The 26214-nt window shown below is 56.4% G+C and overlaps 1 protein-coding gene across 1 annotated transcript in view; it reads right to left on the minus strand.

Moving 5' to 3' along the window:
• Positions 1-25954, minus strand: part of PLXNA1 (plexin A1) — a 115436-nt gene extending 89482 nt beyond the window's left edge. Inside the window, exons 1-3 of the mRNA XM_071439649.1 lie at positions 25723-25954; positions 10905-12251; positions 4639-4821 (exon numbers count right to left, since the gene is read on the minus strand). Coding sequence (XP_071295750.1) covers positions 4639-4821; positions 10905-12107 — 1386 coding nt within the window. The 5' untranslated portion in view covers positions 12108-12251; positions 25723-25954. The remainder of the gene's footprint in view (positions 1-4638; positions 4822-10904; positions 12252-25722) is intronic.
• Positions 25955-26214: the final 260 nt, after the last annotated feature.

Consider the following 26214-nt stretch of genomic DNA (forward strand, 5'->3'; position numbering starts at 1 on the left):
GGTCGATGCCTGGGGGAGTCCCCAAGGGTCACCGGCTGACACTGCCAGGGCCAGGGCAGGGTTCATGCCCCAAATGTGTCCTGTGTCCCCCCACACACACCCCAAGAGCAAAGCCAGCCAAGGCACAGGCAGTAAGTAGGGTAGCCAGCAGCAGGGTCACATGGCGGGCCAAGCCTTGCCGTGCACGCCGGGAGCCGGATTTCACGCGCGAGACACAAAGGGCCCCTTTTCAGCCAGAGCTGCTTCCCCTGAGCACCAAGCAGAGGGTGATGCCAAAGGATCTGTGGGGACAGGGATGGGCAGGGTGGGCAGGGAGCCTGATGGTTTCTTCTCCCAGCTCACATGGACCATGATCAGGTCATGCATCATACCCAGGACGCCAACACATGGGGGCTTTTGTGATAGAAGGGAGCCAGCAGGCAACAGGGAAATCCCAAAAAGGCCCTGGTCAGCAACTCCCTCTCCCCACAGCACCTATTTTCTGTCCAGACACACCAAGGATTGTGAACACACTGAGACATCCTTAATCCAAAGCTTTTAGAGAATTCAAGGGGGGTGTCTCCATAGACAGCCAAATTTGCTCCCCCAAAGCACCATCATCTCCCTGCCCTGCAGGGGAGCCCCTCAACGCTCTCCAGGCCACAAGAGGAGCACCATGTCCTGCTGTTAGGGATAGGGATAACCCACTTAGTGTGAAGAGTTTCTTATTAGTAGTATTATTAGTATTATTATATCAAAAAAGTGAAATCAAAGCAGCCAGACACAGGCCCAGTTCAGCTGTGCTTTCTGTGGGAGAGAATAAACAAGCCGTGGCAAGCACAAGCCCCAGGGGGGAGCAGATTCCCAAGGGAGACACAATGTGTTCATGCCCAAGGCCAGCCAGTTCCAGGACAGAGCTACAGGGATTGCAGTGGTGACAGGGGAGAGAGATAATCCTCAAAAATGAGAGCTCAGCTGGCTGTGAGGGATGTGCAGTCCGAAGCTACCCTGGCTGGGATGCACTGGCTGCACTGTCCTGTAACCACACCTGCCTTAGGGATCTGCAGTGCCTGGATCCCCCCTGGTGCTGGGTATCTCCTGTAGGGCTGTGGCAGGAGGCACAGCTCACAGTCTCCCTGTTCTGCAGCAGCCAGGGACAGCTGTGGGCAGGGAGCCACTGGCTGCTCTGAGAGAGGAACTCAGCTCATCCCCCCAAAAATAACCAGACAGCACCCAAAACTGGGTCAACCCACAAGGGCTACACTGAGCTCAGCAGAGCCCCAAGGCAGTGCCGTGTTTGCATAACGAGGAGCAGATGGCAGTGAAGGAGGGCAGCCGGGTCTGCACTGCACCTCCCAGAATGTCCCACTGCTCCAGCTCCCAGCACAGGGCAGTCACTGGGAGGGGGTTGCACCATTCTCAGCACACCCCCTTCAGGACCACCCTTCTTCCCTCTCTCCATACAACACTTCAAGCACACCCAAAATCAAGTCTTTGGCATACCCAGCTCAAGAGCTGACATAGGTGCAGTGTCAAACGTGCCTTTCCAGCACATGACTGAGCGCTCCCACTGCAATCACACACACAGCTTCCTATCCACCCCAAAAATACAAAAGACAGCCTGGGAAAATTATAACTGCCCAATAAAAACATTGCCAATTGAGGACAGGTGGTTTCCAGGAAAAACCCAAGCATTAGGACACAAGCTTCATTTCCCTTTCAAAAACATCCCCTGATATTCCTGCAGCAGCATGCTCATAGCTCACGTCCCCATGTCACTTCCCCATCCACAGCACTCCCAGACCATAGGGTGCAAGGCCAGGTCCCTGCCAGGTCAGGAGTACAGAGGAAGTGGTTCAGTGCCAGCTGCAGCAGTGTTGGAACCCATCCCTGCATTGTTCACCTGGGCATGGCTGGAATTCCCTGAGTGCCCCAGTCCCATGACTGCTGGCACGGAGGACAGCAAGCACGCGGGACCAAGGGCTTTCCAAGCCTGGCCTCTCCACATAACTTGGGATCAGCCAAAGATAACTGCCTGCCCAGTAATGCTGCAGGACAAGCTGAGACTGGGCTGCCACGGGTTCTGCTGCTGCAACTCGCTCAGCATCCCAGGGATTGTGACCTCCATCCCCCTGGTGCCCATCCCAGCCCACAGCCCCTGTCCCACAGACAGTTTTGCAAATCTGACATTGCCTGCAAGATCCTTCCACACCCCCCCCCCCACAAAGTCGGGGTCTCCCTGCAGCTGTGGTGGCAGCAGGTGCTGCCCAGCACCCTGCCCTCCCGACAGCAACTGTTGGTGGCAGGGCTGGGGAGAGGCTGCAGGGCAGCCACAGGCTCGTGTGGCTTTTTGGGGGGACAAAGGGAGGCTCTGTCTGCACGCAACAGTCTGGACAAATGCTGGGCATGAGAGCTGCCATCCAAGGAAAAGCCAGACACAGCAGTGACTCTGGCCTGACCTTACCCCAGCCCAGATGGCGGGATCGGTGCCCCTCAGCAGAGCAGCATCCATTACAGGGCTCCTGGGGGTGGGGAGGGAGGCCCCCAGCTGTCAGTGCAGCCCTTCCTCTCCCAGAGGAGATGCCAGGGCTTCTGCAAAGGGCGGGGGGGACAGCAGGCTGCACCAAGCCTAGGGTGGGTGTTTGCCAAGGGGACGGTGGGAAGCACCAAGAGTTTAAAAGCAGAGGGATTGCAACCACTGCTGAAGGTTGCACCCTCCCACACACATCCTCTCTGCCTGGAGGAGCCACCTTGGCTACACTCTGCTGAACCCCTGCCAGGTATCGCTTCCGCTGGCCGGGGACACGCTGGTTCCACTCAAAGACAGGTCAGCAGCCCCTCCTCAGCCTCCTCCCCTGCCTCCAAGCCCTGGCAGCCAGGCAGCAGGATCAGGTAGCTGCTGAGGCAGCGCTTTGCCAGGCAGCCCCTGCCGCAGGAAGGAGGGCTGGGCTGCCCACCTCAAGGTCACTGCAGGGACAAGGAGAGCACCTCGTGCTGCAGGACTTGGAGCCTGCAAAGTGCTCCCAGGCTGCCATTAGAGAGCTCTGCAACACCAGGGGATCTGGGGGCTCCAGGCAGGATAAGCCTATAAACCTACCCAGAATTCCAGCACTGAGACAGGACTGAGAGCCACCTCTTGAGTCTCATCAGCTCCATGTCCTCATGCCCTGCAGGGCCAGAGAGCCCCACCAGCTCTTTGGGGCACCACGTTCAAAACTAGGAAAAACAAAGCTTGAGAAAGCCCTGCAGGGAGGGAGGACACTCAAACCACACCTGGGCATCAAGTTCTAGCTGCAGTCATGGCTGCAGTATGCAGCCCACACACCAACCAGGCACCCACACTAGTTGACCCCTTCCAAATGGCTCTGAAGGTGCAAAGACCAGGGGAAAAATTAAAAAAAAAAACAGAAAAGAAAGAAGAAAAAGAAGAAAAATACAATTTGCCATCTAAAAACCAACCACCAGCCCCTCTAGGTAACTGTGGAACCAGAGGTGTAACACAGCCCCTGTGGCTTTTTGAACCCTCCTCCCACATGCTCCTCCCTTCCCATCTCCATCTAAAAGCTCCCATCTGGAACCCAGAGCAGGAGAAGCCTGCAGCAACATGACACCAGTCCCTCTGGATCCCTCATTGATCCGGAAGGGAGGACAAGCTGCCTCCATCCCGACAGCCCTGCCGCCGCTGTGCACCCTCCAAGGACTGCAGAAAGACAAGCAGAAGGTGTGGGGCTAGAGAGGCCCCCTCCATCATGCCCCCCACCCCAACGTGTGCTGCCCATGCCCCAAAAGCACTGCTAATAGGCAGGGGCACAGGCAGGTCTGTCAGGGGAACAGGGGCAGAGTAGGACATATGGGGACTACACAACAGCACCCTGCTCCAGATTCCTGCCAGGGAAACCACCCTGCCTCCTGCAGGGCACCCTGGCCACCACAGATCAGGAGATGTAGCAAAAATGCAGAATGCTGTGCCCAAAACAGAGTGCTGAAGCACCTTACAAGTCACAGAGAGATGGGCCAAGCCCCCCAGCCAAGCTCTGGTCCATAGCAGGGACCCTACCAAGACCTCCACATGGCCTCTCCCTGGCTGAGGATGTGTTAATGGAAGCTATGTTTACACAGGGCATGTACAGCTGTAATTACAGGCATGATGTTATGATAACAGGAAATCCGTGCCCTGTGGAGATGCAGGCAGAGAAAGGCACGCATGGAGCTATTTGCTAATTGCCACAAGCAGCCTTTTGTGCCCAGGCAGGGTGCAGGAAGTGAAGGCTCCCCCTCTCCAGGCTGGAGCCATCACACCCACCTCTGCCCACCCTGCCCAGGTCAATGACAAAGCCAGATGGACAGAGGATCCAGATGGACAGAACTTGACTCCTGGCAGCTCCAGGGCAAGCCCACCTGCCCGCAAGGCATGACAAGATGGGCTCTGAACAACCACCAGTGAGGACTCACCTTCCTTTTGTCATAACCCTTCCAAAAGGGCAGAGGCTTTGTAAATTCAGTCGGCAGAGAGAAGCAAGAGGAAATTTCCCCTCATGGGCCTTTGCACATTACCCCAAATACATCAGGTCACTTTATTAGGGAGTCCCAGCCCAACCAGTACCCCACAAGGGGCAAGAGGTCACCCCTCCCCATCAGCACCACTGAGGGCTTTCCTACCTTTTTGATCTTCCCGCTCCGTGTGCCCGCAAAGACAACAGTTTGTCCTCTGTAGTCATAGGCAGCCACCGAGGTCATGCCATCCTCCTTATCCACAAACAGAGGGGTCCCCTCGATGGTGACAGTCCCTCCCAGGGGCTGGTTAAAATCCTGGCCACAGAAGTTGTCATCGATCTGCAGCGGCTGTCAGAAGAAAGCAGAGGAGAGTTGAGCTTTTTGCCAATGCCTCAACACGTTGGACCCCACAGATGGCAATCAGCCACCTCCTACCTTCACCCCCCAGCTACAGCACCTTTGGCAGCCTCCTGCTGCAGCCATCCCACCTCACCAGCCAAGGGAAGGCATGGGTTGCCATTTCCCTAACATTCCCTACACGCTGATGTAAGGCATTGGGACAGATGCACTGCATGCAGGCCCTCTCTACATTTGAACAGGCTCTGCAGACCAAGACCAAGGCTCTCTGTCCCCTGCATCCTACAGAGCAGCACGTACAAACACAGCAGGAGCCAGTGGAGCATCCCTGCTCCCCCTCCATCCCCGCCAGTGCCATCTCAGACACGTGGGATGCCAGCACAAGCTCCCCAGCACACACACATTCCTCTCCTCCTCATCCCAGCACTAGCTTCAAAAAAAAAAAATCAGCTTGGCAGCGAGGCAGGAGGGGCTGAATCCTGCACCCCAGCCTTCCCCCAAAGAAAAAACACTTCCCAGACAAGGCCATGCCAAGGCAAACAAGTCAGGGCTCCTGGAAGAGCTTCCCTTCACATAGCAAAGCCTCCAGCAAACACACTACCCACCTGCCAGCCCTGTTCCTCCTCCCGCAGGAACGTCTTTGGGAAATCCCCACATTTTTTCCATGCTGCCTTGCCCCAGACAAGGGCCTGGCTCAGCCAGCTGCCTCCTCAGTTCAGATCAAACCCACAGATCTGGGAGAAGCTCTTGCAAGTTTCCCCTCTGCCTGGGGAAAGGCAGAAGCAGGGCTGCACTGGCCTCTGTCCACTCTCAGGGTTGTGAGAGCATGGACTTCCTTCAAGGACAGTGTGATGATGGGCAAGGCAAAGACAAAGGGATACCCTCTGTGAAAGCTGAGATGCAGGCAGGGGAGTGGACCAGGACCAGACCCACAACATTCACCCCTACCTCGAGCATCCTCACCTGACCTGCTGAGCAGAACAACAGACCCTGGCCACAGCTGTCTGGCCTGGGGGGCACATGGGCCTCCCGGTGTTCCCACACGAGGCCACAGCCTCACGTGGTCACACAGCACCAGCAAAATCCCTGCTCTGTCCCAGGCAGCGAAGGGCTTTGCCAAATCCCCAAGGGTGGCAGCGGGCCTGGATGCAGGAGGGTAAAGAGGCAAGGCAGGCATGGCTGACAGGGAGACAGCCTGCTCCGGTCACGGGATTCTTCCGCTTCACAAGCCTCCTTATATAATTTTGAATTTAAAGGGGAGAGAGGTTTTTTGGCAAGCAGCAGGCTCCAAATGCATGCCAGTCCCCAAGGGGTTTTAAATCCATACCACATGTGCACAGAGCATATGGGAAAATGCCGAGCTCCCAAGCTCCACGTACGCAAGGGCAGTACAGAGCTCTGTAATTCCCACTCATCTCTGCCTGGGAAGCGAGGATCAGCCCAGACTGGCTCCCACCAACAGGCACCCATGTGGGGTGAGAAAACACACCACTTTTTGTGCCCCAGCACAATGCACTTGCAGCTTCAATGGCATCGGCCTCCCACAGCCATGGCAGGGCTGCTCGCCCTCCTCACCGTGCCACCATTCCAGCTCCAGGGCCAGTGGTCCCAATCCCTACTGCAGCAGGAATTCAGTGCTGTGTCAGCCTTCCAAAAGGGAAGGAGCAGTCACACTCAGCCCATCAGACACTTTGGGGATTCCCCCTCAGTTACTCTAACTTCTGGTTTTGGGTGTTGAGTTAATGTACAAAGATCAACTCCTTCCCTGCCTGACTGTTGCTCATGCTTCCCTGAACTAGGGAAACTCTTACAGCCAATCATGACAGACATGGGGATCCCCAAAACAGGAACATGGGCACTGCATATCTCTGCAACCACAAAAAAAAGAGGGAAGGGGAAATCACAAGCTCTCCACTCATCCTCTGAATGCCACCCTTGCCCTTTCCTATCCATTGGCCAACACACACTAAACATCCTCCTCTGCATTACAAGAATAGGAATTTTAAAACAGCAGATCCTAGAAAATTATCTTCCTAATCACAGAGTGAGATGCGAGCAATGCTCCAGCCGATACACAGCTCCCATCCAAATACCTGGGATTTCTCAGCTGCTTTGCTGGGGAAAAGATTCTGTCCCCCACAGCCCAAATAAACCCCAGCATCTTCCACCCAGCCATCTGCAGCAGCAGAAGGGATCAGGGCAATGCCACAAAGGTATTCAAGCCCTGGCACCCCTGGGTGCAGGTTCTGCTCTCTCTGAGCTCAATCTGCAGCTTCCCCAACCCCACGGCTGCTGAATATGCAAGAGGAGAGATGTTTATGGTGTTTACTGCTCTCTGCTTTGTCTCAACATACTCTCTGGGAAATGACAAATACAGCTGCGCTCTGGGACCGAGGAACTCCCGCCGCCGCCATGCCGACACCACCTCGATAAATAATTACGCCGACAATTAGCTCATTAACAGCAAACTGCCTCGTTAGGGAAGCGCAGGCGGCGCAGAGGTCGGGCCAAGGGCGGCAGTGCCGGGGTTGTGGAGCCCACCGACATCCCTGGCAGATGCGGGCTGCGGGGAGCGGCAAGGCAGAGGGACAGAGGGCAGGATGGACAGAGGGACAGCTGTGCCCCAGCCGCTGCTGGCAGGGACAGACACACAGCACGGCACGTGGGAGACAGTGACCTTGCAGCGTTTGAGCCTGCGGATGCTGGGATCTGCAGGAGACACTGGGATCAGCAGGAGGCATCGGGATCTGCCCACTCTCACATTTACATACATGGGTTTTTGCAGGGACCACAGCCTTCAGCCTATTGCAAGGGGGGTTGCAGTGTTTCTTTTGGGGGTTTGGGGGTTTTTATTAAATTATTTTTAGCTTTTGTTTTAATTTCCATGCTTTTCTTTGGCACCCCTCTCAGTTGCCCCTGGCTCAGACACCCCAGGGCAGCTATCTGCACAGCACGGCAGTCTTCTCTCTCCCACCACTGTTTTTTCCTCCCCAAAACAGGGCCAGGAAATTCGATTTCCTGGGGAAAGGGACCTGAAGGAGGGGGAAGGCAGGCCCACAGCGAGCAGGAGCGGGTGTCTCCTGATATGCCTTGTCTCATTGCCTTTCTTCAAGCCCACTTACGAAAGCAATGAGGGAGCAGACAGCACGACAAGGCTCGCATCACTCAGCATTATTAATTAGCCAGTAATTCGCCAGTTAACACCATTATAGGCTCACCCTCTTCCCCCTGTGCACCTCCAGGGGCTGTGATGGAGGATGTGGAGGGATGCAAAGAGCCAGGGAGGAGGTTACAGGAGGCTGGTACTGAGTGCCAGGCTGGGATGCCAGGCTTTTTGTGCATTAATCGCTGCTCAGGAATAATCCGAGTGTGGTACAGTTTGTTACCACCTGCATTTCTCTGGCTGCCCCGGAAAGGATTTGGCTTATCCTGGCCCACTTTCAGCCAGTTTGTCACCAGCCATTGTCCTGTGCCAGCAAGCTGGGCAGCAAGCCTTACTGAGGAGTCAAAACTCATTTTCTCCCTGGGGTAGACCAGGGAAAGCTGATGCCACATCCCACTGGCTACAGGCACTGGCTCTGCCCACGCTGCCAGCCCAGGAGTCAAGGGCTCCAGGAACTCTAAATAACTCCCTGCTGCAACATCTGCACTCCAGCTGCAGCCCAGTGCCCTTTCCCAGCCCTGCTACACCAGTCCTTGCTCCCCCCAGTCTGGGGACAGGAGCACACCTGGCCCCAGGCACAAAGACATCCCAGCCCTGCTCTGTACAGGAGAAGGAAAGAGCCAGGCTACACAACACCAAACCCCTCTGAGTGAAACCTGGGAGCAGCAAAGCCTCTGGAGAGGTTCAGGGGCAGTTTAGGCAGAGGGGCTGGCACAGGGAAATGGCCTGGGTGCTTCCATAAGGTGCCTCTGCTGCATTTGGAAGTCCATGCTCAGGTCTTGGGTCTCACACCAGTGTGAGGAGTCTCCCTACAGAGCCAGCTCCCTTCCCACTTCCACTTCTGGATCCCAGAAGGAGGGAGAGAGAAATGGGAAGCAGGAATTCACTCCACTCACCAGCACTGGAGAGGAATCACTAACATCTCCTGAGCTATCTGCCAAGCCTGGTAGCCTCTCCTCCCAGCTCCAGCACCAGCTCTGGAGAATCAGAGCTACCCTGCAGCACTGAGGATGAGTATCCATTGGTCCTGCACAGCTTGAGGTCTGGGAGTGCAGTGCTGACAAAACCTCCTCCAGCATGGGCCAGCCTCAGCCCCTTACTGCCATGAAGGAGCAGAGCAAGAGAGCTCCTTCCACATTTCCATATGGATGGGGTGTAAATCCCAAGCAACCACTGACTTGAGCAATTACATTTTGCCCCCTTATAAATTAAAAAACCAGCATGTCCTTTATTTTCTGGCCAGTCCTCACCACCAAGAGATGGTGACCCACCATGACTGCCATGACCCACCCCACAGGTGGCTTTATTTTATTAGGGGCACAGAAATTCCCGCCAGAGAGAGGCTACATACTTCCAGTGGTCTGGTTTGGCCTGTGTTCAACACAGCAAGGATCTGAGGGCTTGACTTATCATCCACTCATGTCCTGCCCCACTCTGCCCAGCAGCTGGAGAAGGACTGGGACAGAAAACACCACCTGGTTCTCCTGGAGAAGGGTGTCACTCCCCAGCCCAACTCCCACAAAAGCAGGAGCCTCCCCATCACAGCACACATCCTTCCACCCCACAAGAGCCATATCTGCAGGACCCAGAAAGTACCTTGAGATCTACTCACTCCCAGGCAGCAATCCTACGACCATCAGAGCTTAAAACCATCCCTGGAGTGCAGGGGGGCAGAGCAGCCTCCCCAAACCCAGGGATGTGGGGCACTGGAGAGGCGAGCCGGGAGCACGGGAGGCAGCACAGAGCAGCTCCACGGCAGAGCCAGCAGCTGCACGGCCCAACAGGCAGCCGTGTAACGATTTCATCATTTTCCAGCAAAATTGAATTAGTTCAAAGCCAAAATCTGATTTGTGAGCCCAGCGCTCTTGACAGCAAACCCTTTACTTTGTCAGGCAGCTGTTAGCTGTCTCCTTCAGGGTGCAGTGAGGACGGTGGGAGAGAGGGCAGGGCTGCTCCACAGGGACCCCCCCATCCACCTGCCTGCACCCAAAGCTCTGCTTGAGCACGCCTGGGGGCTTGCTGATGGGTGCTGAACACCAACAAGCCGGACCTGGGGGAGGTGGGTGATAGCAGGTGGGTCAGGACCTCCACCAGACCCTCCCAAACACACACACCAGCAGCCCAAGCCTGCCTCAGCCCCACATCTGACCCTACACAGGGACTATCCAGCCTATGACCTCTCCATCACCTGGAGTTGCAGCCTCCAGCACCTACTACTGGTTTGTAACATTGCCCAGAAAAGAATGCAGTAACAGTAACAGTTCAATGAGAAAACAAACCCAAGAGCCAAGCCGGGAGCTCTCCTGCCCACCAGGACTCAGAGGTCCCACACTGAGCAGCTGAGACACCAGCAGGGAGCAGAGGCACCCAGGTGGGAACCAGGCAGGAAAACACCTCTCTGGGGACAGAGGGGAGGGCTCCCTCAGCTGGGAATCACTGTTCCAGGATAGCAGCGCTCACCTCCTGCACCTCTGGATGACAGTTTGCACTGGTCACTCTCAAAAGCCACCCCACTGACAGTGCCTTGTGCCCTCCCAGTGCCCCATGGAGAGGATGTGGTCCCTCCATGCTGAACATCTGACCAACTTCTGCTGGAACCACGAGCCTCCCCACCTCCCTCCATCAGGTCAGTGCTCCTGTCCTGCACATCCTGCTGCTTCCAACACCTCCTGCTTGGCCACTGCCGAGCCCCAGGTGACACAACACCCACAAACCCACACATGCCATCTGCAAGGGACTCCACAGCAGAGCTGCAGCAGATGGCCTGAGCATACCCCCCTCCCAGCCCCAGCTCACTGACACTGCCCATATCCACAGGGAAAACACAGCTCAGGTCAAATCACTGGGAAAGGTCCAGCTAGAGAACACCACCAGAAACAGTCTGGCTTAGTAAAGACAGGTAGAAACTCACCGAGTTGATGCAGCCCAACTCCTTATTCAAGAGCCAGGGCAGGGAGAGTTTCCCTTCCCCTCTGTAGCATGACTGGATACGCTCCTTGATCTTATCCTTGATCTTCTTCAATGTGAAGAGGCAGAGCACAGACTCTTTGGGAGGCTTAACCCTATTTTTCTGGCCCTGGGAGAAGATGGTGAAGAGGATATCCTCCTGCTCTGAGATGCCCAGGTACTTGGCCAAAGCCTTGCCAGGCTTGGTCAGGTAGGCATCCTGGATCAGCCGGTACTCGATGCCGTCCTGCACGCAGCCAATGGGGAATTCCACATAGGAGTAGAACTTGGGGTCATCCACACAGAGGCGGACGATCTTGGAGGTGAAAAACTGCTCCCCAGTGGAGTCTGGAGAGGTCAGCTGGGTGTCCAGCTGCAGGGTCAGGTAGTAAACAAACTGCTCGCTGCTGAAGCTGTAGATGTAGTAGATGTCAAAGGTGGGGAACTTGGAGAGTGTATCCGAGGGGATTTTGAGCTGCGAGGAGACAAACTCATCCTGGTAGACAAAGCCAAACATCTCTGCGTTCTCCTCGTTGGCCATCAGCTTGCGGCTGGACAGAGTGGGGAAGTACTCCGACTTGCCATCAATGGGCGTCCCAATGAAGAGCTTGTTCTGCCCGTTCAGCACCTCGATGATGACACCGGACATGGTGCCCGACTCGTTGACGCTGGAGAGGTAGTGCTCCTTGCGGTGGTGGGGCTCGCCCAGCTTGAAGAGGTCGTCCAGCCGCAGGAACTGGCAAATCCCCTGGGAGGCACTGCCGCAGGCAATCAGCCGGTTCCCCGAGTAGTCCACCAGCAGCAGTTTGTTCACGTTGTTGGTCGTGACCAGCCCGTGCGGGCAGGACTGGACGCTGGGCGGAGGGTAACACTTCTCATTGTCCTCCACGGGCCCCGTCACGTGGGTCCTCAGGAGCGTGAGGTTATTGGAGAGCTTGTAGATCCGATTGACAGCCCCCACGTAGACCTCCCCAGTTTTGTTATGGACCACCAAGTGTGTCAAGCTCCAGTCTGTAACCGGGAAAGTCCTAAAGGGAGATTTGGGGCTGCCTTCCGCCAGCGGTAGCCAGGTGCTCCCCAAGAGCAGCAAGGTCCAAATGTGGATGGACAAGTGGTGCTTGAGCCAAAGGAGCCACATTGCAGCAGCCTCACATCCAGCCAAGGCCATGCCCAAACCCAGCCACAAAATAAATAGAAACAAATCCAAACTAAAGGGATGGGGGAGGGAGGAGAAGCTAATGGGAAACACTCTCCTCTGCTTCCTCTGCACTCCGCATTCAGGGCATCGTGGGCGTGGCCAGTCCAGTCAACCCTAGAGGGAGAAAGACAAGAAAAGTGGGGTTAGGAGGCTTTCCTGCAGTCTCAAGCATGTTCCACCCCACCCAGAAGACTCTGCTGCTTCACATTTTTCTAGGAGGCAGAAGAGACCCTGACCTGCTGCCCCAGTCCCACTCCACGGCAGTGTTGGGAATGGATGCAAAATCCCAGTTAGCAGCAAGCACAGCCCAAGCCCCTACACAGAGGGGGATCTCAAAAGCACCTTTTTAAAGGAGTTGAGAGAGCCAAGAGCCCTTGCATGTTGCCCACTATCCTGCCACCTGCCTGCCAGGAGGGGCATGGGCAGGAGGGGTTGGAGGGAGCACACGGGCATGGCAAGGACAAGCCCGTCCTTCTGGCATTTCTATGCACTAGAAAACACAGGTCAGACATGAGACAGTTGGTTTGAGAGGCTCCAGAGGGACAAAGGAGCACATGCAGTGGGGCTGGAATGCTCTGCCTGCTGCTGTGCCACGGCTGGGGCTCACCAACAGGGAGCAGCAAAGCAGTGGGGAGCCAGCCAAATACCCCACAGCAGGGTGACCTTTGCATCCCAGCAGCAGGGAGGAGATGGCCACAGAAAACCAGTGCACACACTGCTCTCTGCGTCAGTTCAGCAGCCCCTCCATGATACCCCATCCCTGTCTTCTCCATCCACCCTCCCCATACAGGCACAAGCACCCCTAGACTAACCTGGGGTTGTGTAAACCCCCGTGGCCAGCACACAGCCCATCCCACCATCACAATCCATCCCAATCCATCCTCCCCAGGTGGGACCAAGGGCCATGGCTGGGGCACCAGCTCAGTTTCCCAGCCAATGCAGATAAGCCACTCCAGAAGGGAGTGGAGGAGAAGGAGAGCCTCTCCCTCTCTCCTTATCACCCATCTCTGACTCAGCCCAGGATAACCTCCAAGAGGATCCCCAGCAGGGAGTGGCACAGGTAGGAAACATGGCCCGCGGCGACTGGCAGCTCTGCCAGATCCCAGCCCTGGTGGGGCAGGGTGTCAGAGGGCAGCCAGCTGCCATATCAGCAGGGCTGAACGCTGCCCCACCCTCAGCATCCTGCCCTTGGCAGGGCTGTGGGACCCACCAGCTAGGCCACATGCAAACCTTAGTGGGCTGCACCATCACTGAGCCATACAGCTACCCCAACATTCCATACAGCATCCCTCACGTCTGCTGCTCCCCTCACAAGCCACAGAGCCAGAGAAACTTTTTTTCCCCTTCTCCAACTCCCAACATACACAAGATTCCTCTCTCCCTTTTTCAGGGCAAGCCCAGCCCTGGCCACCCCTGCAGCCCCAGATATGTTGGGCAAAGCTTCTGCACCACTTCCAAACCCTCTCTGCACATCTGCCTCTGCCCACAATGCTCCTCACCCTGCTGTGTTTGACTTCCCAACGCATCCACCTCCAAGGCAACAGTCTCAAGGGACATTGGGACAATGGCACATGAGCAGCACTGAGACCAAATCCAGATGCCACAAAGCTCCATAGGTGTGGAGGCAACAAAAGCACCACCCTGGAAATCATCCCCATGGTCCTAATCACCCATTCCTACCACCTTTTCCAACACTGGGAGCCTCCCAACAAAGAATAGGTAGCGACAACACTGTCAGGGCAAGGGCACTCCCAGAAGACACTCACACTACTCAGAATCTTCATTTTTCTGAGCTTGTTGGTAAGAAAATAAATACAAGCACCCCAGATCAGAGCTTATTAGCCCCAAACCACATTGATGTGGGACCGAGTGGCACTGTGAGCATAAACCCACTGGTTAGCCCAGAAAGCCACAGCCCAGCAGCTGTAGGCATTGGGGTTTCCTGAATGAAACCAGAGAGTGGTTTCCCACCCCAAGAAACTGGCACAGCTGTCACCAAGACACTGCTCCCATGAGGCTGAGCCCTCAGGAACAACACAGTGGCTGCCTGGCAAGGAGACCAACACCAGATTCATGTGTCACTGACGTGCCAAGGAGAGAAGGAACGGGGAAGATGGGGAAGGTGACAGAGGGAGATTGGTGCAGTGTGGGGATGCCAACCACAGCATCTCCTGCCAGGATGAGAGAGCACGACAGGGAACTTGCTTTCTTGGTGCATTTCTATGATTCACTGCTTCTATTTCAGGAAGTGGGTGAGAGAACTAGAGGTCGAGCTGCTGCCACAAACCAGGGCTAGAAAGCCCAACAGGAGATTCCCAAATTAACGTAGGGAACTGCAAATCAGAAGTTGGAACGAGAGCAAAGTGAGGCAGAGCTGGGGCAAGCTGAGAGATGACACTCTGCAGAGCTCCTCAGAGATTTCTGCTCCTAAATATACTGCAGCAGCAACATCTCGTCCTAGTGACCTGACACCAGTGGTGGTTTTGTCCAGTAAAAACCATCACGATTATTAATAAAAATAAAACAGCACAAATGGTTAGTTTGTCTGCTTTCTTTGGGATTCAGTGATATGGGTTCCTGAACTTTGAACTAAAGCAGGGCTCAAGCCCACCATGGTGCAGGCGGCCCTGCACTGCTCCCTGCCCGTGGGAGCAGCAGCCAGAGGGCATTTCCCTGCTGTCACACAGCCTCCAAGAGCCATGGAGTGGTCACAGTGCAGCTAAGGCAGGGCAGCTCTTCCACTGGCACACTCTTTAAACCACAGGGCACCCAAACACCTGGGGCTGCACTCAAGTAGCACCTTGCCCTGGGGTCACCCAGTCCAGGGCCACCATATGACTGTCACCACAAACACATCCAGTGCAGTCCAAAGCATGGAAAACCCTGGGCAGACACCTGGCGCCAAGCCCTGCCCTGAAACAGGCAGCAATAAAATAATTCACCCCAGCCTGGCTGCATGCATGCCAGCTGGGAGAGCAGGACCACAAATGCAGCTGGCAGTGCTGCTGGGCAGCTGTGATGCAGCACAGAGCATCTGCAGCACTGAGCATCCCCAGGGCTCACCCCACAGAGGGGCCACACCTCAGGCCAGACAGCACCACAGGCTTGTGTTTTGATTTCCATGTGCACACACAAACATGTAATATATGTATATACACACACGTGTATTTATAGAAGGAAGCCAGCCATCAGAAACAAAGCCAGCACAAGAGCCAAATCCTCCCCAGTCCTCTTCATCCCCCTTGGAAAGGACATTTGCTCACAGTTTCACCTCAAAGTGGCCACACTGAGATGGCTGCAGCCTCTGCAAAATTCAGATGGGGGTCACCCACCTCAGCAGGGCCAACACTCACAGATCCCAGCCTCTCCCTACGAGCCTTTCAGCAGCAAGCAATGGACATGCCCCAGGGATGCCAGAGCCCCCCTTCCTGGCTGCTGGAGAGGTGGCAAGGGGCAGCAGCACTCATCCCCCCAGGCTGATAGCTCCCTGGTCCTGCAGTAAGCCCAAAGACCTGTGCCTGGGATGGGAGATCACACTTTGGGAAAACAATCATCACTTCTGATAGCACAAAGCAAGAGTACTGGGATGGAAAAACTAACCTTAAAAGGCAAAGACTGGACAGAGAGTTAAGGACCACCTCTCCACTCATCCAGGCAGCAAGTCCAAGAGTCAGCACCAGCCTACAAAGCAGTAGCCCTCAGGGGAGCACCCACAGACAGGGTTTAAACATGCAGACAAGCACAGGGGTGCAGATCTGGCACTCACAGACCCACCTGCCATCCCTGCTTTTCCATCAACATGACCCCAGCAGATTCACTCCCAGCAAAACACCCCGAGAGCTTTATAGCCTTGCACTTTAGCAAGGGAGGTTGGAGAAGAGAAGGTGTGGGATTGAAAACCCCCACATAACCCACCCACAAAAGGGGAAATGGCATCTAAAGGGCCTCTACCTGTAATCCCTCCAAGTCACTTGCTGCTCTCAGCAATAAGAACAGCCAAGAAGGGACCAGCTACAAGCTGCCAGTAATTAGCAAAGGGGAGAGAGGGGAGATTATCCAGGGGAGAAAAAAGCCTTCAGGCCACAGGAGAGGCAGCCTCACCCTAGAGCTGCTGTATTTTTAGGTTCATCTGCCTGGGGAAAGCCTTGCCATGAGGAAAGCCTGGTGGTGGTACAAATTCGAGCTGCACTACACATGCAATTGCTGCAACAGGACTAAACTTTAACTCCTTGTTCCACTGCATAAAGTCATTGAAAACTATTTGGTTAAGGTCCCTCCCTAGCCAGTGAGTTAAATCATTAAAAACCTTATCCCTGGCTCAAACCACACCCTGATGAAATCAATGGCAGGCTCTGAAGCTGCCCCAACCTCCATTACTATCACCCAATCAAGAATATCTTCAGTTTCTTCCCAGGTTCCTGCCATCCCTCCCAGGCAGGGGCTGAGGATTCCATCCTGCCACCCACCCCAGCTTCCAATACTGCCCTGCAAGGATCCTCTGGGCAAAGAATTCAGCCTCTTTTGTTCTGAGAAACACGACAAGGAGAAGCAGCCATCTACTGCCCAAGGGCTCACGAAGCTTGACCCTCAGCAAAAAGGAGCATAAAAGAACAAGCAGTGAGGAAATTAAATAGCATTTCTCAAGTGCACAATTCCCCTTCTCTGGTCCTCTGAAAGAAGTCATGTCATGCCAAGAACAGCTTGAACTCCAGAACAGCTCTGGAGCCACTACGTGCGCTCACCACTGAGGGACTGCAGGCTGCTCTGCAGAGAGCCCTCCAGAAAGGGCTCACAAGCATTTCCCAGCTGGAAACCCAGGCTCCCACAGCCACAGCGTCCCAAGGCAAGGAGGCACATGAGGACAGCCTCAGCAGCCCTTCCAGGAAACCAGGCATGGACAGAGACCTTACACAGCTCCCAAATCCATACACCAGAAGTGAGAGTTGGTGGCTGTCCTTTGCCTTATTCCCATAACTCACCTGGGTATCACAGTCCATACAGGACCCTGCAAGGGCTGCTGAGGGGTTTTCTGTTTGCAGCTCACGTGCTGGATCTGCACTTCCCAGGAGGAAAGTGCCCCCCACCTTCCCTTGTGCTCCCTGCAGCTGAGAGAGGAGTCCACAGACCTGGACCAGTGCACAGCCCATGGGTAATCATCCACACAGGACACAGCCTGCTGCTTCCCACCCTACTGCAGGAAGTTTGTCCATCAGCATACACAGAGCACAACACTTCCAGCCCCTCTGTGCCTCTCATCATCCACAGACCCCAACCCAAGGCACCAGGAAAGCAGCCATGGGACTGTGGCTTCCTACTCTCAACACCCAGGTCAACTCAAGGCTTCAAACACCAGCCTGATGTGAATTTTGTCACCTCAGTCAGGACCAATTAATAACATCTTGCCCACATCTTAAGAGCAATGTAGTACAGACCAAATTCCCTGAAGGCCACCCCCCCCTTTGGCTTTGGCCCACACACTCCAGACTCTGATTCTCACAACCCATCAGTCCATTGCCCCACATAAATGTCCCAAAAACCAGTCCTGCTGGCAGAGGTCACTATGGTCCAGCTGGACCTGCAGAGACCCAGAAGGTCACCCACAAGCAAGGTCTCTAAACAGCAGAGAAGCCCAACAAGAAATCCTCTGGCCATCAGCATCCTTCCCTTGTCTGATCTCATTCCCTGCGGAATAACACATCACTCCTCACTCCCCAGCCTGCTGCTCCACATCCCTCACTGGGCCAGGGCAGCCACAAACACAAGCCATGATCTTACCTTCCCCAGATCAATGCCCCTCTTCCAGCCCAGCTCTCCAAGCTGCATTTTCACCTCTCTGTCACAAGCGCTTTCCCCATATCCCAGAGGGAATCTGGAGAGATCCCTCTTTGCAATGGAGCACTGCCACAGGAGGACTCCTGGTTGCTGGATCCCCTCTAGTCCAGCAAAGTGAGGTCATTCTGGGGTTGGTTTAATGCCAGCTAAGCTGAAACTCCCATGGTTCTGCCTGGCCCCTTGCTGACACCAGCACTTGTGCTGTCCTGTGGTGAGCCAAGCACAACTGCCATCACATTAGTTCTGATTAAAACAACCACAAAACTTCTCCAAATGAGTTTTCCCAAGCCATGTGTTCTTCTCCTTCCCCTACCACCCTCCCATCCTTCCCCCTCTGCTGTTTCAGCTATGCTGCCCCAAGAACCACAGCTGGAAACAGTTCAGGTCCTGGCTCTGCTTCCCCTGCGGAATTTCCAGCTCAGCACAGCCCCGTGTTTTATTTTCCCAAGGTGAAGCTGACCCAGGAGAAGTGAGACATCCAGAGAGAGAGCAGAGCCTCACCTGGCAATGGGACAGGCAGAGACAGGAAGAGGAAAAGCCGAAAAGTCTCCCCACAGCAACACCACCACAGGGGAAACTGTTCTGAGAGTCCAAAAGCAGCTTCATTCACAGCACCACGGGCAAAGACCATCTGATATTAACAGGGAGGTGCCACAGCAGTGACTGTGCCTGTGCTCTGCTTTCCTATGGGCAGTGCCAACACAGCACACCCCACCCCAATTCCCCACAGCAAGGGGGTCTCACCCACCAGACCTGGGCAGAGCACACTTCAAAGCGTGGGTGCAGCCATGAGCTGCTGCCTGGGAGGGAGAGCAGAGCAAGGCTTCTCCTCTTCCTGCAGATCCCAGCTGCAGCCCCAAGCCAGGTTAGACACAGGCATCACCTTGCTGCTGTGGCCTGATGCCATGCATGAGGAGCTGAGATTCCAACAGGCATCAGCATCATGGACCAGCTCCTTCCGTGCAGAGCCGAGAGGAGGCGGCTGCTCGCCTGTGCTGGGAGGGCTGCCCGACCACCTCTGCCAAAAACCCACTTTCTGCTAATGAAAGTGGCTGGATGGCAGCTCCAGCAAGTGCCACCACCCCCACGGAAGGCCAGGGAGCCACACAAGGCCCAGCCAGTGGGCCAAGAGGTCCTGCTGTGCTGGGAGCTGACACGCTGCCCGGCACTGTGGCATCCCTCCCTCCCAGCCCTCTCCCGCTCCGCCAGCGCCCCAGGGGCACCTCGGCCGTGCTGATCAGGAATAACAGCGAGAGCCGGGGAGGCCGGGGCCGCTGGCAGCGTCACGGGGCTCGGCAGCGGCTCTCCTTCGGAAACGGCGCTGCTTTCCTGCCTTCCTCCTCCCCCATTTCTTCCCGATGACATCAGCCTGAAAAACAGGTTCTTGACTTCAGCAGGGCTCATCGGGCCGATTCTGGTCCCAGCAAAGAGGGGAGAGCCCCCCCTTGACTCCAGAGAGGAAGCAGCCATCCAGGAGCCGGACACGGAGATAAGCGGCAGCGGGCAGGCAGGGACCCTGCCAGCATGCCAACACTTGCAGGAATAAAAACCATGGAGAAGCAGGATGGGGGTGGAGGGAATGCGACGCTGGGGAACAGATATAAATGTTTTACAGAGGCCGTGGCAGCTGGAAGCTGGGGCTCACGCCCCGGCTCTGACACTGCTCTGCTACAGGGCAGCCAGATCTACCCAGTGCAAAAGTCAAATCCCAGGGCAGGGCAGACTCCCATCGCACTCCAGCTCCCAGGGCCCAACAGCAAGCCCTCAGGCTGCCCAAAATGACGATGCAGGACTTAACACTACCCAGCAAAGCCTTCCGAGGGCCACAAAGCTGGACACGGACCAGCAGGGAACACGATCCTGCGAAACATCCTGCCCACCAGCCAAGCTCCAAGATTATTTTTAAACTCCTCCTAAAATATTTTTGGGTTTTCCTCTTCCCCTGTTGAAACTAACAGTCTGCACAGGAAGAGCGAAGCAACCGCCCGTACACAAAGCCCGGCCGCGGCCGCATGCACAAAGCAAACAACTTAGTGCCATTACAATCACCTGCGATGTTATCGGCAGCTCTGACGGGGTCGGCATTGGCAGGAGGAAATGTGGTTTTTACATCGTGCCACTTGAAACGAGTGTGACCATCCTTCCTCCCCCTGCCCCCCGGCAGCACCCGCTCATGCCAATACCCTGGTAAAGTGGGGGAACAGCCCGTGGATGTGGGGCTACACACACAGGAAATTTCTCCCCCTAACACAGGAATTTGCATCTTCTCTTGCCAGGAATTTACTTCTGTGAGAGAGACTGAATATTTTGACAAACAGTTGTTTAACTAAAGACATAAAGCAAAGGGACTCACAGGGCTCCTACAATGACACCAAGACTTGCCTGGATGGGGAGGTGAATCTGCAAAGGATCAGGCCCCCGACATTGACACTACCCCAGAGATGCTCAGAGCATCCAAGCTTCCCAATAATTTTGGGAAACCATCCCCGCTCCCAACCCCTCACATGCCAGGCTACATCTCTGCTCCTCCAAACTCCCAAGAATACATGAAGAGTCACTCAACATTTATCAGTTCAAAACACATGTGCAATTAGGAGGATTTTTTTTTCCTCCCTCCAGTATAATTATACATGTTTTAATGCAATTACCACCCCTGTATTTTGTACATTAAACAGTAGGCAACCCAAGGAAGAGAGACGCTTTTATTTTTCTTGGCTTTGCCTTCCTGAAAATAATACTATGTTGCAAGATAACTCCGGAAGAAGGGCTTATCTTCACCAGAAAAAGAGGGAGAGAAAAAAAAAAAAAAATACGGGAAGAGGGAAGGAGAAATCTCACAAAGAGAAAGCAGGGATTGCAGTGTCCCTCCACGCTACCCTCACCCTCCAGTCCCTACACAAACCTGTACCTGGAAACCAGATAGCACAGACAGGACCCAGAAGCAGCCTCAGCCCTTTGCCATCACCGACAGAAAGGAAAACTGAACTAAGAGAATGACAGAAAGGAAAACTGAACCAAGAGAACGGTCCTGGTTACTCAAGCTGGCGTCATTAGTCAGATTAAAGCTCCGAGCTCCGGCCAGCAGCACGGAGAGCAAAGTGCAGCTAAACTGCCCAAATTGGATTAGCAGCGCTCCCGGGCCTCTGTGCCAATTTGGCTGGCAGATTGAGGGATGCTCAGGATGAGGAGGTGGGCAGCGAGCCCCAGGGCTGATCTGCAGGCTGCCGGTGGGGAGAGGAGGGATGAGGAAGAGATGGTCCCTGCACAGCATGTCCCCCAGAGCCACACAGCCTGACTCTGGCACCCCTGGCATGTTCTCACCTCGGGCACTTTCTCCAGCAAAATCCCTCACAATCTCAGCTCAAGGAGCAAAGAGGATATCGCACCCTGGCTCGCACCAGGCCCTGAGCTGACCCCAGCAATAAAAAATCTCCTCTGTGCTTCAGGCAGCTCACGAGGGTCTCTGGCCCCAGGCACAGACTGGCACAGCTGGGCACAGGCCAGGGGTGGATTTGGCTCTCATGACACCATGGGGACAGAGGAATCACCCAAAACTGTCCATCTTGCATCATGCAAGCAACTTCAGAGGAGAAAGGAGCAAAAGTGTTTGTGGAATGTGAGCCTGATGACCTGGATGTGGAGTTTTCTTCCAGACTCGAACATCTTGACATACCAGCAACAAAGAGGAGGCATTCCAAGCCTTGGCTAAAGGGAAAATAAACTTTGAGATGTTTTTCATTCAGGTCTTTAAATGGTGGCTTCCACCTGGAACAAGGGCTGGAGGCAGCCACAGAGTGCTCAGGGAAGCAAGGCAAACAAGGACACCTTCCTGTGTCTGGCCACGCTCTGACAAACCCATGGGAAGGTGTGGGCTTGGATACACCACATGGCAAATGCAGAACAGAAGAGCCAGGACTGCCCATGCCTGGCACTGAAACCAACAAAACTTATTCATTGTCTGCAGCTTTTCCCCTCTATGAGGCACAAGATGTTTGCTCAAATGTGATCTCCAAGCAGGCATAGCAGGCAGACCATGTTGGGGTATCTACACCCCAGGCTGCACCCTGGGGAAGGCTAAGAGGGGCATGGATGCTGTTCTCACCAAGCACCACATATCTGTAGTGGGATGTTCCCCAGAGCACGGCATGGAACACTTCCCAGGTACAGCCAGAGAAGAAGCTGGTTGTCTCCAGTCTAAAGCCAAACCAGCCACCTCACCAGTGGATGGTGGCAAACACTTGCTCCTCCTCATTTTGCACGAAGCCATGGCACTCAGCACCTTGCTGGGAAAAGGGGCCCCAATCCAAGCTCAGGAAAGTTAAGGAATCATGGTACACGCTGAACCAAGCTCCAGATCACTCATAATTCCCAGCCTTTGGGCCTCTCTCTACACACATGGTACATCACCAAGCTATTCACTGGTCAAACCCTGGCCAGGAACCCTCTAATCACTAGTTTTTTCCACATAGCACGCAAACCTGAAGGAGACATTAATGGATCAGAGACGACAACAGTCTAAGTTCTCAATACGTGCATTCCACCAGTTCAGATCAATGAAAAATTCAAGCTTGCAGGCAGTGAGGATGGCATTATGGGCATTGGGGTGACCCATGCCCACCCTCCTGTCGCTGCATAGAGACATGGCAGCACCCCTGCTGTCCTGGCTCTCCCAAGGTTCCCCTTCCATTGAGCCAGAGGTGCCAAAAACCACGACTGACTCCTCAATGAAGACACAAATGACCAAGGCACCAGAACACCCTACCCAGGAAGGCAATTACAACAAAGCCCAGCGGGACTCGGCACAAGCCCGGCAGGGTAACGCTCCCCCGGTTCGAGGAGCCGGCGTCTCCAGCCCCGCAGCACCGGGAACTGCCGGCTCAGGGCTGGCTCCGCTCCCGCGGCGCTGAGCGCTGCAGCCAGCAGCAAGGCAGCCAGCAACAAAGGCCCTGACCCACACTCAGCCGAGAGAATAAACACACCCGAGCTCCCTTCATTAGGTCCGATCCCAGGGCCACATCCTTCGCTTTGTTCGGCAGAAGTCAAACGCAGCGAAGCCGCGGCAATCACCGGCCCGGCGTGACACGGGCAGGCAGGGAGCAGGGCAGGGGCAGCCCCGGCTCCGCCGCCGTGGAGGAGGGGAGGCAGCCCTGCCAGCACGCAGCAGCAGCGCCGCTCTATTGCCCTCTCCATGTCGGCTGCTTCAGCCGAGCCCCGCTGAAGCACAGTGCCCGGGAGCCGCCGGCACGGCCCTGGGCCCCGTCTGCAGCGGAGTTCAGAGGAGTTTGTTTATCTCTGCCTCGCTCGGGGAAAGGGCTTTGTGTGACGGAGCACAAGGGCTCTGCTCCGCGGCTCCGTGCACCAAGGCAGATGCCTGCGCTCTGCTCCAAATCTGATGCTTCTATTAAAAAAAAAAAAAAAAAGCCAAGAGGTGGAAAACTCTCCCCGACGCCGCTATCACCGTGCTAACGAAAGCAACGTCGCCAAAACTTTAATCTTCAGGGTAGCAGCTGCAGAAAGCCCAGGCACCCAGGGGAGCAGGAGCCAGGCAGCCCCCGGCGCTGCCTCCCCGCAGCCCCTCGAGAGCAGCGAGCGCATCCAGGCTTGTCTCTCTCGGAGGAGCGGCAGCCAAAGCCACAGGCGGATGGGGAGCACCAGATCACACGCATGATCGGGTATTCTGAATCCAAACTTCCTTACCAGCCTTCCTCACAGCCCCGTGTCGCCACACCGCTGCCGGCACCGGCATCCACTGGCACCAGCAGATCACTCGGCGGCGAGCGGAAAGAAGAAAAAAACCTTCCCTCCTTGCAGCCACTTAAGAAATTATCCATGCATCCTCCCAGAGGCATCTGCCCCACTGCTTTTCCTTGGCTTCTTCACCTTTCCGCCCTGTTCGGTCACCAGTGTCTTAAGAGAGAGACATCGAGTCACTCATTTTACCCACTGAGTATATACAAAAGACCCTGGGATTGTTCAGGAAGCAATTAGCCGCTGTTCAGAGGAAAATGGTGTTTTCAAATGGATAACCTTTGATGTAGTCAATAGCCTCAGCTCCTCTTTTTTTCCCCCCCTTTCTTTTTAATTCTTGCAGCCGCACACGAAAGAAAATAAAAAATAAAAAAAATTTAAAAAGAAATCCAGCAAAGGGCTGATAATTCCCCCCGACACAGCTCTCGCTCAGCAAAAAAGGATTTTCTCACAAGCCGGAGGAAAAGCAGCTTCGGGAGGCGGCTCATCTGCCCAACTTTTCTCCCCTCCGTGTCCCGGAGCATACGAGAAGGATCATGAATATTCATCCCCCCCGTTAGCAGGTTCTGCTTTTGTTTTGTCCTCCCCAAGCAGAAGCCAGGGGGGAGCTAACAAGTGAGGTTAATGCCTGTCTTTTCTCTCCCATCCGTCTCCTCTTTAACCAGTGACCTTCATGTTAAGCCCTGTTTACACACCAGCCCCCCTCCCCTGGCTCCCCCTACCCCGGCGCTCGGCCAGAGGCAGAAGGAAGAATTTTCCCCCAAGGAAGGAGAAGGCGATTGCGGGATTCCGGGATTTATTTCAGCATGCCACAGAGATTTTGCAAATCCCTCCCCGATCGCACGCCGGAGCTGCCGCGTGTGTTCGCTGGGCTAAGGAAAGGGGCTAAGGGACCCCGCAGCCGGCTTTATCCGCCGCCTTCCACGCTCACACCGGCGGCGGGAGGCGCGCACCGGCGCAGCCCCGCACAGGTACCGCAGCCTCCCACGCCTCGCTCGGAGCTGCCCGGCGCTGTGCTGCCAAACTACAGCGCGATCACAATAGTAACGATCACAGCGAGGGCGACGGCAGCCATCTCACCCTATCCCATCCTACCCCATCCCATCCCGCAGGGCGCCCACGGCACCTCCCCGCCGGCGGCCGGGGAGCGCGGAGGGAACGGCGGCGCTGTGGGCTCCAGGACGAGCCCAGCCCGGATGCCGCTCACCGCGCCCCGGCGGGATGCGGGGATGTGAAGCGGCGAGAATACGTGAATGGATACGGGATAGCACAATGCGGGGCAGTGCGGACACAGCGGTGACAGCGAGGATGCGGGGCAGCACGATGCGGGGATGGCAGCGGGGTTGCAGGGCAGGGCAGATCCGTGATCCAAGGCGGCCAGCACAGAAGGGCTGAGCCCGGCTCACGTCCCCAGCGGTGCCGGACCCGGCGGGGCTGGGGCAGCGAACGCCGCCGAGAGCCGGGGCGGGAGGGGGCAGCGGGGAGGGAGGCGAGGAGGGAGGCGGCCGAGCCCCGCCGCTACACCGGGTAGGGAGGCACCGCTGGCACCGGCTCCCCGCGGGAGCGCCCCGGCCCGAGCAGCTCCGCGATGGGAGGCGGCCCTCAGCCCGTCCAGCCCGTACCTGCCCGGTCCCCGGCACACACCGCTACGAGACCCACGCGGGGCGTGCGGCGGATAAAGAAAGAGGCTCGGTCCCGGCGCGGTTTTGTCCCCCCGCGGGAGGCGGCTCCCGGAGCCGCGGGGCGCAATGCGGGCTGGTCCCGGCGGCAGCAGCGCGGCGCCGGCCCTGCCCGGCCCAGCCCAGCCCTGCCCGGCCGCCGCGGCCCCTCCGCGCCCCCCGACGGGGCCGCCGTGCCCTGCCCGGGCCAGCCCTGCGCCGTCGCCGCGGTGCCAATAAAGCCAAATATTTTAGGGGAGCGATAAAGCCAAATCCACGTTATTTTTAGCGAACCGACCGATCGCGCTCATCGCGCCGCGCCCGAAAGTTGCAGCCGGGTTACTCACGGCTCCGGTCCCGGCTCGCCTCCGCCGTGCCAGCCATAATTGCATTCCACACCAAGCCGCCCGCCGGGCCGCCGCCGCCTTCGCCGCCGCCGCTGCCTCCTTCTCCTCCGTCTCCTCCTCCTCCTCCTCCTCCTCCTCCTCCGCGCCCGCCTCCCCCCGTCGCCGCCGCCGCCGCCCGGGGCTCCGCGCCCGCCTCGCTCTCGCCGCCGCCGCTGCCCCGCATGAATGGGACGGGGCGCGGGGCCCCGACGGAACGCCGCCCGCCGCGCGCGCCCCCGCCGCGCGCACGCGCGCACGCCGCGCACCGGCGGCGCGAGGGAAGAGCCCGGGGAGGCGGGGGCGCGCCCGCGGGGCCGCCTGCAGGGGGCGCCATAGGCGGGGAGAGGGGGCGGGGCCGGGTGAGGCGGGCGGGGAGATGTGGGTGGAGCCTCCCCGCCCCTCCCGCCCTTAAAGGGGCAATGCCGCGGGAGGGGCCCCGCTAAAAGCGGTCAC

Source organism: Agelaius tricolor, unplaced genomic scaffold (genome assembly GCF_023055355.1).
Source record: "Agelaius tricolor isolate 1412-34295 unplaced genomic scaffold, bAgeTri1.0.p SCAF_14, whole genome shotgun sequence".
In the NCBI taxonomy this organism is placed as follows: domain Eukaryota; kingdom Metazoa; phylum Chordata; class Aves; order Passeriformes; family Icteridae; genus Agelaius; species Agelaius tricolor.